The sequence below is a fragment of the Ambystoma mexicanum genome, chromosome 2p (genome assembly GCF_040938575.1).
Source record: "Ambystoma mexicanum isolate Mex_15411 chromosome 2p, UKY_AmexF1_1, whole genome shotgun sequence".
Lineage (NCBI taxonomy): Eukaryota > Metazoa > Chordata > Amphibia > Caudata > Ambystomatidae > Ambystoma > Ambystoma mexicanum.
In genome coordinates, this window is record NC_090923.1 from 1,017,343,465 (window position 1) to 1,017,355,972 (window position 12,508).

The 12,508-nt window shown below is 43.5% G+C and overlaps 1 protein-coding gene across 1 annotated transcript in view; it reads left to right on the top strand.

Moving 5' to 3' along the window:
- Positions 1 to 12,508, top strand: part of PLCB3 (phospholipase C beta 3) — an 869,107-nt gene that overhangs the window by 802,648 nt on the left and 53,951 nt on the right. The window contains exons 25-26 of the mRNA XM_069644864.1: positions 366 to 507; positions 726 to 761. Of these exons, the coding sequence (XP_069500965.1) occupies positions 366 to 507; positions 726 to 761 (178 nt within the window). The remainder of the gene's footprint in view (positions 1 to 365; positions 508 to 725; positions 762 to 12,508) is intronic.

Genomic DNA, 12,508 nt, shown 5'->3' on the forward strand with positions numbered 1-12,508 from the left:
ATTTACTGAGTTCTGTGTGCTTACCTACAGCTCACATATCCCTCCTAAGATGAGCCTGGCTGCTGTGCCATAATAGCAGAACCTTGAGTAGTACAGACTAATACTAGAAGTTGGGGCCTCTATACCAAGGGGATAGTTTTGTAAAGTCCTAACATAAATGGACTTTAGAAAAAATGCCCCAACAGCCCAGGCTGTGGTCCTGCTGATGTAAAACAAGCCCTCGGGTAGGGAAGCCCCCACTGCGTTCTCATTGCCACCTGCTAGTCAGGCCTGCAAATACTGCTAAATGAATGCACTTTCTTTCGCAGTACAGGAAATAAGTTTTGACTTCAAGGAGTTTTGTTTTCTCTTTGGCCTTGTTTTAGTTGCAGCAAGGAGACAGCGTTGATAAACCAAGTACCAGGCAACTACCGAAATCTGGAGAAAGACCATCCCCTACCCCTGGGCCCTTGCCAAAACCTGACCCAACCCCGGTATCAGGAGCCAGCCCCAGCATGGCAAATGCAGGTAACTTCTGCCAAGCAGCGAGGTAACATTGGTTGCCAGCATGTAACCTCTTCGACCAGAGAGAATTGCAAAGGTTGTTTTTGGCAACACAACTTTAAGAGCCCCTTGTATCTTGGCTGTGCACTCGTAAGTGGGCATTGTTGGTGTTGCCTTCAGAATGTCCATATTTCTTACTCTTACATACTCTTTGTTTTTTTTTTTTTTTGTTTGGTTTGCAGGTCAGAGGGATGATCTCATTGCAAGCATTCTGACAGGTAACAAAGGGATTAACGTGTTGACTCTGGCCCACACTTCTAAATCTCCTTCCCTTCTTGCAATTCCTGCATCTGAAATGCTTCAATACTGCCTGTCTGCAACCCCCACTCCTACGCACCTCACAATTTCCATTTTTGAATCTGCACCACAGATGTTTCATTTCCACATGCTTCCTTCACCTTTCATGGACCAATATACTCTCAGCTGTTTACCAGTGCCACCTGCTTCATTGGAATATCCCCAACATCAGGCAAGGAATCCTGGACCACGTCTATGAAGGTCTCCTCCCTTTTTTAGATTCTTGCCTCATTTTAGTGTAAATGTCCATGTTTGGCTTTCAGAAGCTCAATCAGTCCCTTGTACCTTGGAACCCCCACTATGTTTGTTTTTTCCAATAGCGCATAAGACATTGACAGATGATTTGGGGGCGACTGTTATGTTTTTTTCCAAACAAATTTCCTCTCTAGCAAGTACTAAGATATGTGAACAATACTATGAAATTTAACACATATAGATTTCCTGGTACCTTTAAACTTGTGCCCATAAACGTCAGCCGTTTGGTATTACAATGAGGATCCTCTGAAACCGTAGAATGTGAAGTGAATCATATAATTTTCAGGCAGAATATCATGTTCATTAAAATCTGGTGTTAAAATACCTCAGCTTTTTAGAGTATGCACCTTAGCTAGAAGTGTTTAAAGGAATGGTTCGGTCAAAAATTTGTACTGCCCCTACGGGTCGGCCATGTGTTTTTAAGCCTGAGTCGCTCGATTTTAGAAACATTTCCTAAGGACCTTACCCGAGTTTTCGTCCATTAAACGCAAGCCAAAACAGGCATCAGTGAGCTGCCATTTTGTGATAATTCTATCATTTCCCCCATCGCCCTGGCTGACCTGCTTTTGCGGCACTAAATCATATCCCCCCGCCCCTGAGCCTGACATTATCAAAACATTCATATTCCCCGCCTCTCTGTGTGACGTTTCTGTGCTGTGTAGGCAAACGCGCCCAGTCGTCTTCTATGCGGCTTCACACAGAACCCGGAAACCAACACAGATCAACTAACAACAGAGCGCGCCACATTTCGGAATATGAAACTGTACTTTAAAATCACACAGCAACACAGTAAATTTGGTAAAGTACATTTATTTGACATTAAATGTTTATAGAATATTCAGCAATTGCCATATGAACTCCAAAATTAATTTATTTTCTTTTATCTCCATCCGCAAATCCATAAAAGTTTATTGTGAGTCACGCGCTGCTCCTTTATGGTACACAGGGTGTTGGTTTCCGTTCAAAGAAGCACTTTTGTCGCACGTTGAACCGCAAGGCTGTTCCATCAAGTAGGCACTACGCCAGCGTAAAGGTTGATATGTTGCTTCTAGCCGCTAGTACCGCGTAAGGGCATATGGGCCCTTGGCGATCGTCCCATAAGATCATCAGAATGGTGCAGTTGTTTACATTAAGCTGCAGCTGGCGGTTGAATAAACCATCTGCCGGGGTCTGAAACTGTTGGCAGTGGCAAAAGGGAAGTATATACCTGTTTTGAAAAAATAAAATGTATAATTAGTCTCGCCAGCCGATCTTTATTAATATTATTCATTTTATTTATTACGGCCGAGCTGAAACTATTTGCTTTCAAGGATAGTGCAATGGAGTTTGTTCGGCTCTAAAATCAATGCGAAAACTATCGAAATAAATCGAGGTTAGTACACAATGAGAAACAACTTTTTATCTACATGCGTGTGGAATGTGGACCTGCATGCCCATGTGCCCGCTACAAGGACGATCCCACAAACGATTTCAAAGCTCTTCATTCATTAATTTATTCATGCATCCATTCATTAATTCTTCATTCCGGTATAAAAGCGTCTAAAGAGTTACTTACATTATATTTGCAATTTCCATTGTGTTTCTGCAGAATGCAGTCCGTAAATCCCACTATGCTCTTGACAACGATTTTTCGTATACTGAACTAACATGAAACTAAGTCTACTTTAAGAATTTTCTGCCTTATCGTCTCTTACGTTATTGCCCCCCCAAACCCCCTTGAAAATGAAGTTCTTTCGGCATGATCCCTGTCTCTCAAGGTAAAAAAACAATAGAACCTTATACTGCCAGTGCGAGTTGTGGGCCTCCTCAGGGCGCGAGCTGAAAATCAAAGCCGCTGACCTTCACTAGAAATGAGCATACATTCTTTCTGTGCAACATCCCGTAGTAAAGCCATCTGTGAGAACTTGAAGTTTCGAATCCATCTATGTAGTGCGCCTCAATGTGCAAATGCGAACTGGCTTCTCTCCCATCTGCAACGGCTCGCTTAGCGCGTTCTAATGCCCCCAATTTTGTCCTCGTTGTCTGCGAGCTTTGAAGCCCCAAAGAACTATAACTATTGAGACTTTTATTTTTTGGGGAAGGTCAGGGAAAGTATAAAGTACCCGAGGAGTTGAGTTGAAAGTGAGATTTATTTATTTTTTTTTTTTATTATTTGTAATACGCAAGCCTCCCCTCGGTTAACAGTGCCCAGCATTTAGAAGAGATTGCGAAAATTAGTTACATCAACAAAAATATATACATACACATATAGACAAGGTCAGCAATATGAGGTGAATAGAGAGAGAATTCAAAGATGACACCCAGGTTGTTCGGCACCCAGTATGGTGAAGGTAGGGGTTAGGGTTAGTGTACTTTGTATGCACACTGTACAATAACATTTATTTACAAAAAGACAATCGTATTACAATTATTTAAACCGGGATTTGTACTTCACAACCAGCTCTCCTTTGGGTGGACATGGCACAGTGGCATTGTTGGGTGGCCATGGATCAGTGCTTTGCACAGAAACGTTCAAAATTCCATGTCTGTGCTTCTCTAATACAGCAACAATAAGGCTTTTGACAGTCGAACTCCATTTCCTCATAGACTGGTTTGATCACCCATTGCTTACTCCTTTTTGAAAAGGCTTTAGTGTAGCGAGGCATCCTTACATTACCCGTAGTCCTAGATTGTGCACGGCCGAGATTCTTGTTATGGGCCAAGACGGCAAGTAGAGTCCTATGTCTCATGCCCTGTATGCTGAAATGCAAGCGCTTTGGCCTGTACTTTAGGCACATATTGTGGAACACCTCCAAACCTCCTGTGTGACAGAATTCTGTCAGTCCCCTCAAATCTCTTGATAGTTTTATCGAAAACAATCTTCTCAATGGCTTTGTGTGTCGGTGAAGATGGATTCAACCACTTCTTCTTCCGTGCCTCCACTGGGGACAAAGGGCCATGTTCACATTGGTGGGAATGTAGGTTTTCTGACCAGCGGTGCACGTTGGTACAGTGGTGCATCAGTGACCGCCATTTTTCAAGTAGTATTTCCACTGACAATTCACAAGTTTTGGAGCTCCACCAAAGATGGTTGCTGATAGACTGGGACCACTCTAATATACTTTCCAAACCTTTTTTTTTCCCTGCAGCCGAGATTTTCTTATTGATTGATTTAGCAAGATGCCATACGTCAAATTGATGTTTAATATGTGGGAACTGCTCTCTCATTGTCTTGGCAATTGAAACGTGTCTGTCCATGGCTATGAGGTCGATGTGCATTCCCCTCGATTGCAGATATTCCACTGATTTTATAAATCCTAGTTTCTCCATGGCCACTGACGATGTACATTGTGATACCTGCACGACCACTGAACTCACAATTTTCTTACTATCCATGTCCTGAAAGTGGTAGGTGCAGTACTTGGCAGAAAATCCAGGGCTGTCGCACTGTCCATCGCCGGCTAGCCTGAATTGTTTGCCTTCGAATGGTTTTACTAGAGACAATTGTTCAATTTTCCAAGCATCACTAATGGCCGGAAACAGATAATCATGTTGGTATTTGTAGTACTCCGTTTTAGAAATGAAATGAAGTCCCACAAACTGAAAGAAAGACTCTAACTTTCTAAAACTGGAGCCACTAAAAAGTGATGCAGCTGCACACAGTAGATTGCCTGCTGGCAGTTTCCCCAGCATCGGTTGTGCAGACCATGAGAACGTATGATGTAATCTACAGGCGGCATGTATTGTGACGTTACTGCCTTGTTTTTGGCGAGTCACATGAATCAATGGCTTCCCACATACTTTCCCTCTGACGGAATGCCCACATTTCAGCATACCTATAATATCCATCAAACAACTGTCGAATACTGTGTATTTGCCCTCTTTCATTAGACTGTCATCCTGCGTCAAAGTTGTTTCGGCCTGTGACGTTGAGGACATTTCACCACATTTGAAAGAAATATCGCTGCTATCAAGTTCTGATGCGTCGGTGAATGCTGCTGCTGGTTCATTCTGTCATTTCAACATCTGCTGCTTCAACATTGATGGGAGAACACAACAATGTCAACAGCTTTTTTGGTGGCAATTTTTTGGCGGGTGTAAATTGATCTGCGACTACTTCAGAGCTATCTTCAATACATCCAGTATCATGTTGTTGCGGTGGTGCGGTCGTACTGTAGCAATGGTTCTTTCCAACTTTACTGGATTCTCCGGACACATTCATTTCATGTTCTGGCCATTGGACATGAGCATCTCTAGTCTCAACACGCGGCGTCTGAATTAATAGTTCCTCCATAGTGTAAATGGTCTGGCAAGCAACATCTCTCATTCGCTTCACCGTCTGTGTATGTATAGTTCGGACACCCACGGGTAACTAGAGGATAGATTGGAAAAGGGATGTTCAGTTTAAACACAAGATAAAGTATAGTACAATTGACTTGAAAAAAACATAAAATAGTCCCCAGCACAAAAAAAATTCTAAAGTTATGAACTGTTTGTAACTAAACTTATTTTTGTTTCTTTTCTTTGCAACTTTTTTGACTCTACCTTCAACATCTGCACGCTGTTGCTCCGATACGTATCCGCATGTCTCCCCTTCCTCTTGCGCTGCAACGACTATATTTTCTGTATCCGCATAGACAGTACGGAATGAGGCTCCATCGACTCCCTGAAACATAGTATTTTCATTACTGTGTATCAAAATATTGTTAGCATAAAACACACGTGAGGACAAACACACATGTACATCTCAATAGCCAAACACGATTTAAACATTGTGTGGAACAATCAAACGACAAGTATTCGAGCTCTGATGACCTAGTTCGATGGAGCTGTCAGTATCCATACCTCTGGCTCTGCATGGACTCCCACAAATGATTGTATTGAAGAGGAGGCATCAGCAACTCCCTGAAACACAGTACTTGCGTTAGTATGGTTTTCAGTATTGTAAACATAACACACACTTGGGGTCGACGGCACAGGTACATCTAAAGAGATGACCACAAATGTTGCATGGTCTAAAAGAATCAAGGAATATTTAAATATGATCAGATTTAATCGACTTATTTCTCCGATTTCTTTACATCTGCATCATCTAAAGGGGATCTTGTGATTGTAGTGGAAGCTCCATCGTCTCCCTGAAACACAGTACTTGCGTTAATAGGGAAGAAAGTATAGCAAATGGAATCACGTTATATGATCACGCTCGATGGAGCTGTCAGTATCCATACCTCGTGCTGCTGAAGAATATCTAGGGCTGTTGTCAATGTGGTGCGCACTTCCGAAAGCTGTTGCGCCGATTCGTATCCGCATGGTCCCGCTTCCACCGGAATTACTTGAATGTCAGGCTCCTCAGCAACTGCGTGGGTTGACGATTCAACAACTGCCTGAAACATAGTATTTGCATTAGTAAGGATTACAATATTGAAAACACAACACACGCTTGGGGTCGACCGCACAGGTACATATCAATGGCTAACCACGAATGAAACATGGTCTAGAACAATCAAACGCAAGTGTTCCAGTCCTGATGATCACGGTCGATGGAGCTGTCAGTATCCATACCTCGTGCTGTTGAAGAACATCTAGGGCTGTTGTCAATGTGGTGGACGCTTCAGCATCTCCCTGAAAGACAGTACTTGCATTAGTATGGATAACACTAATTATAACTGAAAACAAACACCAGGGGACAGCAACTAAGGTGTATATCAATTGGAAAGCACTAACCACACAATTGGTAAAATAATCAAACGATACATAAAATATCTATTACTTGACATGCATAAAACAAGTCTGTAGCCGAATAGCCAAGTATGATTACCTGATACGCGCTAGAAGTGGTTGATAACTGCGAGCACGTGACGGAAGTAGAATGTTCTTACTTCAGATTCAAGGGATAGTCAAGAAGTTGTAAAGGTAAATTATTGTTTGATAATGAAATGCCAATATTTAAAATTGCCATGTAAGGAGACAGAATACTTGCGTAATGCGCAATATAGCACAGTTGCCCGTGCCCATATATAGATTTTGTTTGTGCGTTATGAAATCTAAAAATAATATATTGATAAATGTCATTATTCAAAAAGCTATACACTTATATCAATGTCAAACGTATTACAAATTGGAAACAACACCTAAAAATATCAATGAATCCATTCGGCTACCTACACAATACCGCAAGGCCTAAAGCTAAAAACGAACACTTGACTCGCCAGTGGCGGATTGTGGACAAATAGAGTGGGAATAGCGTTTGCGAGCAATTTTCATGTCGATCGCCGTTTATTCTTCTTTGTTACCCAAGATGTGGTGTACATGTTCGAGGGAAAGTGCCGGCTGCCGATGCGGTATCGATCATTCCTCTTGTCCTCAAAGACTTGTTGGACTCTACTTTCCAGCTCATCCAGTGGATATCCCCAATGTCTGACCCATTCTCTTATTCGATCAACAGTTTTCGGGAAAACATGCATTGTAGTGCCTTCAGATTTAGCATGGGTCTTCGAAGGTCAACCGCTAATCTAACAGGCAGGCATTGTTGAAAATTCTGAAATTACATGCTCAATGCAAGGTTTGTTTTGGTTGCCGGAACCATACCAGTTCATCATGTGCGGCTTAGTATTTGCATAAGTTAGACATTTTTATGTGACTAAACTCTGAACATGTGACTCATCCCTTGGATGTTCTGTCTTGCACGAAAAGGAAACATGCTTACATTATAGACTGGACCCCCGAAGGATGCCATTCGATGACAATTGACACAGATGAAAATAAATGGATCTATTGATATCATAACAATTGAAACTCAAGTCAATAGCAATGAGACCAATGACCACAGCTCTATTGGGTACTGTAATAGCAAATAGATTGAAATGTAAAAATGACCGAAATATGACTAGGATACATGGCCTTACCTTGACCAACAAACAGTTGGATTCAGCAGGCCGAGCAGTATGTTGCAGGAGAACAGGTAGATGGCCACAGGTAGCACACTGACGAGTTTGCTCGAAGCGGTCACAGCTAGCACGGCGACGAGCAGATTAGCATAGATCTCAGTGCTTCTCAGGTAGAAGGTTCAGGAGTTGACTTGCAAAGCACAAAGATGTTCTCATGAGACATATCAAGTGGTTTATAAAGTATTAGAAACAGGGGTGTGTTTGTGAATGAATGACATGTGTATGTCGTGGTATTATGTTTATTGCAGGGGGGCGGCCTGCCTCGGGGGAGGCCTGCCTGGAGACACGGGGGTCTGAGGAGGCCATGTGAGCGATGGCCCCTGGGCGTGGGATACCTTTTGAAGTGTACATGCTGTTTGGCACCTTGGCCGTTTGCACCCGTGACAGCCCCCCATGCCAGCGCTCATCCCCGGGTGCGAACCGCCTTTGATCGAGGGGGTGGGATGGATGGGCCTGGGGCTTGCAGATAAGGCACAGGAAGACTGCTGAATGGGGACACACTTATGTGGATTGCATGGGCGCGGCTTGCCTCGGGGGAGGCCTGCCTGGAGACGCAGGGTCTGAGGAGGCCATGTGAGCGATGGCTCCTGGGCGTGGGATACCTTTTGAAGTGTACATGCTGTTTGGCACCTTGGCCGTTTGTGCCCATGACAGCCCCCCATGCCAGCGCTCATCCCCGGGGGCGAACCGCCTTTTGGTGTGTGGGAGCGAGGGGCCATCCGGCCCCTCTCATCCTTTACTTCTCAGTAGAAACTCGTACCAAGTGCCTCCAGTAGTGGGTTCGCCCCTTGCCCTTATGTGATGTTAACTTTGGATGACATTCGCGTAGATGGGAACACTGAGCAGGACACGGGGCATCCATTTTTGTACCCCCTTTCCACTCCATCTTGGTGACCAGGCCTCACTGCGATAGTACAGCGCGCAGAGCACATGGCCCACAACCTAGTTCCCACTCTGACTGGAAAACTCCAGAGGTATTTGCAACAGCTAGTAACACATCACTCTGAGATCACAGTCCTGCATGTGAACCAGCCTGAACCAAGCACGTGGCTAGTTCATCTCCACAAATGTGTCCTTCCCCACGCACCCTCGCCAGTGGAAACTTACTGCCATTCTGACCCTGTGTCCCTGCAAGGTATTCTCTTCATGTGCCAGACCACTGACCACGCCATGATGCCCACCTAGCAGATCCCCCAACTAACATTAGACCCTACTGCAGTATATCGTTGCCTATCAATAACAAATGCCACATATCGGAGATTCTTGTGAGCACAGACCCACACTTCAAACAGTGTATTATAGTGGTCAAGACCCCTGACCTAAGGCCTGTATAATCCAATGTTAATTGATAGTATAGATATATGTGTGACTTTTATAGAGACATAACCAACTGAAAGACTTTGAACAAGTGTTATTTAGTGCATGCATTATTGATAATATATTATGTTACCTTAGATAGTGACCACCCTGCTTCACAGCGACCTGACCTTCACCCATTCGGAGTACAGATGTCTGACGTCCATCCTTCAATGGAGGCACACTTGATTCATTTAAAAAATCGAAACAACCGTTGTTAAAATATATGTGGTGTTTTATTTTGTATCTTATTTTGCTGACACAAAAATACAAAACTTTACACATTGTACAGTTCAGGTTGCAGCACAGCGAGAGAAAATCCCCTGTACTGACCGCTGTCACTCGGGAACGTTTCTCTTATGGCACGAACGGCACATGCGGGTATCACTCTTCGAACGCGGTGTCCAAGCCTCCCGTGAAGCCACCATGTAAAGGAACGATAGGCCACCAACCTGTACCACCTGTGAAAAGGAATGAAACAAACTGTTTTTAAATGACCAAGATAAGTTTAATAAACGTTTGTTGTCAATGAAAATGCTTGTAACTAATGGCATTCTGCTCAGACAAATGCTATCTAGACACTGCACACTATTGAAAGACTTTCGTGCGTTACAATGATATGTATATGTAATTTTGGATATAGTAGAAGACCATGAAATAGGAGTGGCATGACAAGCAGAGTATACTTACTCGTTACTCGGATTACGAAGACGAACAGTTGCGCGAAGTTCATGCATAAGCACCATCATTATCCCCAACACGGACCGTGTGAGGCAGGCTGCCCTGAAGTCTGGCAGCTTGGTGATGCATTGCAGTCGTGGCTCGCCTTCTGAAATGTAGGCCACGCATCCCAAGTTTTCACAGCAGCAGCAGTTCTCGTCCTCGGTTGGCATTAGCTCGCACCGATTGCATGTGCACCAGGTGGAAACACCGTCCATGCAACTAGGTCCAGGCTCTTCAGCTGTTGAATCGTCCTCCCAACTGCCGTCCGAAGACCCATCGTTTTCACGCGTTTCCCTTTCCAGTAGTTCCTTCTCGGTACACTCGGGCTCATACATTTAGGGCATTATTGTAGCCATTGTGTGTTAAACAAACTAAAATAATTGATAGCGTTGGTACTGGTATCTGTTCACACGGGCTACAAGCAACAAAGGTAGCTGACCAGAGCACAGAAACGAGTCACAGAATACTCAAAGTAACACAGAGAGAGGAATGGAATCGAAAATCTGTTGTGTGTTGTGAAATGGTCTGTTTATACTTATTGAGGAAAGAGGCGTCCTGCCATTTCCATGGCGACACGTGATTAGCGGAAGCGCAGCGAATGTTGACATGAGACGTGCTTTGGCGTTGTGAAATGGGAGGTACACGTCTGCTGATGACAGGCTCAGGGGCGGGGGATATGATTTAGTGCTGCAAAAGCAGGTCAGCCAGGGCAATGGGGGAAATGATAGGATTATCACAAAATGGCAGCTCCCTGATGCCTGTTTTTGTGTGCGTTTAATGGACGAAAACCCGGGTAAGGTCCATAGGAAATTTTTCTAAAATCAAGCAACTTAGGTTTAAAAACACATGGCCGACCCGTAGGGGCAATAAAAAATGTTGACCAAACCATTCCTTTAATTTCCAGTGCCTGGTAATATTGTTAGAGACACCCCTGTTCAAGGATGTAAGAGCTAAGGTGGGGTGTATAGGTATAAAATTAGTTTCTGCAAGTTGTGAGCTGCTTCAAATGATGTTTGGCATGAAACAGCAGTATGTGATTGGGTCCTATCGATCTCCTCTGCGGGGATATGATGGGGGATATAAAACATGTGAGCACTCAAAAGAACGACCAGTCCTACCTGAAGTCAATGTTTAAACTTCAATCAGGGACCCCTTTCCTTCAATACCTGGTCACCAAAAAAATCTTGCACAATAGAAGTGTATCGACACATTTCAAAACACATTATCAAGACTGAAATACAAATCAAGAATAACGGAATTACAGTCCTGGGTGAAGTTTAAGGAAGAGTGCTTGTGACCTAGATGGTGAAATAGGACATCTCAATTCCCCTATCCTAATCCACAAAACCTATGTAGATGTGGTCTGTACATGTAGATTGATGGTATAGACATTTCTCTTCAGGACCAAATTGAGTTGTTCCCGTTCTGGATCAAAATGTGATGTTAAGGTATTACATGATTTGGCACAGTGTTGCGCTGCTATGTACTATATAAATGCGTATAATTTATTATTAAACTATTAGGTTAAATGGATACATTGAATGGCAAACCCATCATTTTTGATACATGGTTAAGTGACCCATTTCTTTTTTGCCCACACTGGGCTTCCCTTATTTAAGATAATCACGCAAAACAAAGCAGTCCCTTAGCAGAGCTCTTCTGAGCTTGGAGTTCATCTCTGAGTACTGGGAACAGAAGATCACTGCAGAAGCAGTTTGTGGCAACTCTGGAATTTTATTTCCCCATATTCAGGATCCTGGGAGATGATTTTTGCTAGTTTCCAAATAAATGGAATGGAATGTTGGGAGGGATTTTCAGAACCTGCCTGTGTGTGGGCTCCGAGAGGCCAACCTACTTGGTGAACAAGATTACCGACATTTGCTATATGTACACCAAGCAGTAAGGCAGATGTCCGGAGATTAGGTACGGGTTTCTAAGCACAGTTACCAACACAGTGAGACAGTGAAGTAATGAAGCAGCACGCTGAGGTTTATAAATATGCTATGTTTAGACCTAACGCTGTAAGTAAAACTTCAGTAAATAAGGCATCAACAGGGGCGTTCCTGTCACACTATCTCTATCCTACATGTACAGGTATCCATGATCCCTCATGCGTCCATTTCATTTTGTATATGTTCACCCAAGCATCAACAAACAAGAGAACAACTCGTCTCGACCGCGGTAGCTACATGGTGTATAGTAAGAAGAGTGGGGAGGGGCACAATTTATAGCTTTTTCATTCATAGAGGCCTAGAGTTTTTTTGTCCCAGGTACAATTCCAAGTATCCCTGGAAATACAATAACAGAGTGTGCAATAGCTGCCTACCCGGGACCACGTCGAAGATTGCTGCCATGTGTGCCTCAAATTTCAACCGAAAACTCTTCAGGAGCGCCCTCAAAATCTCTTG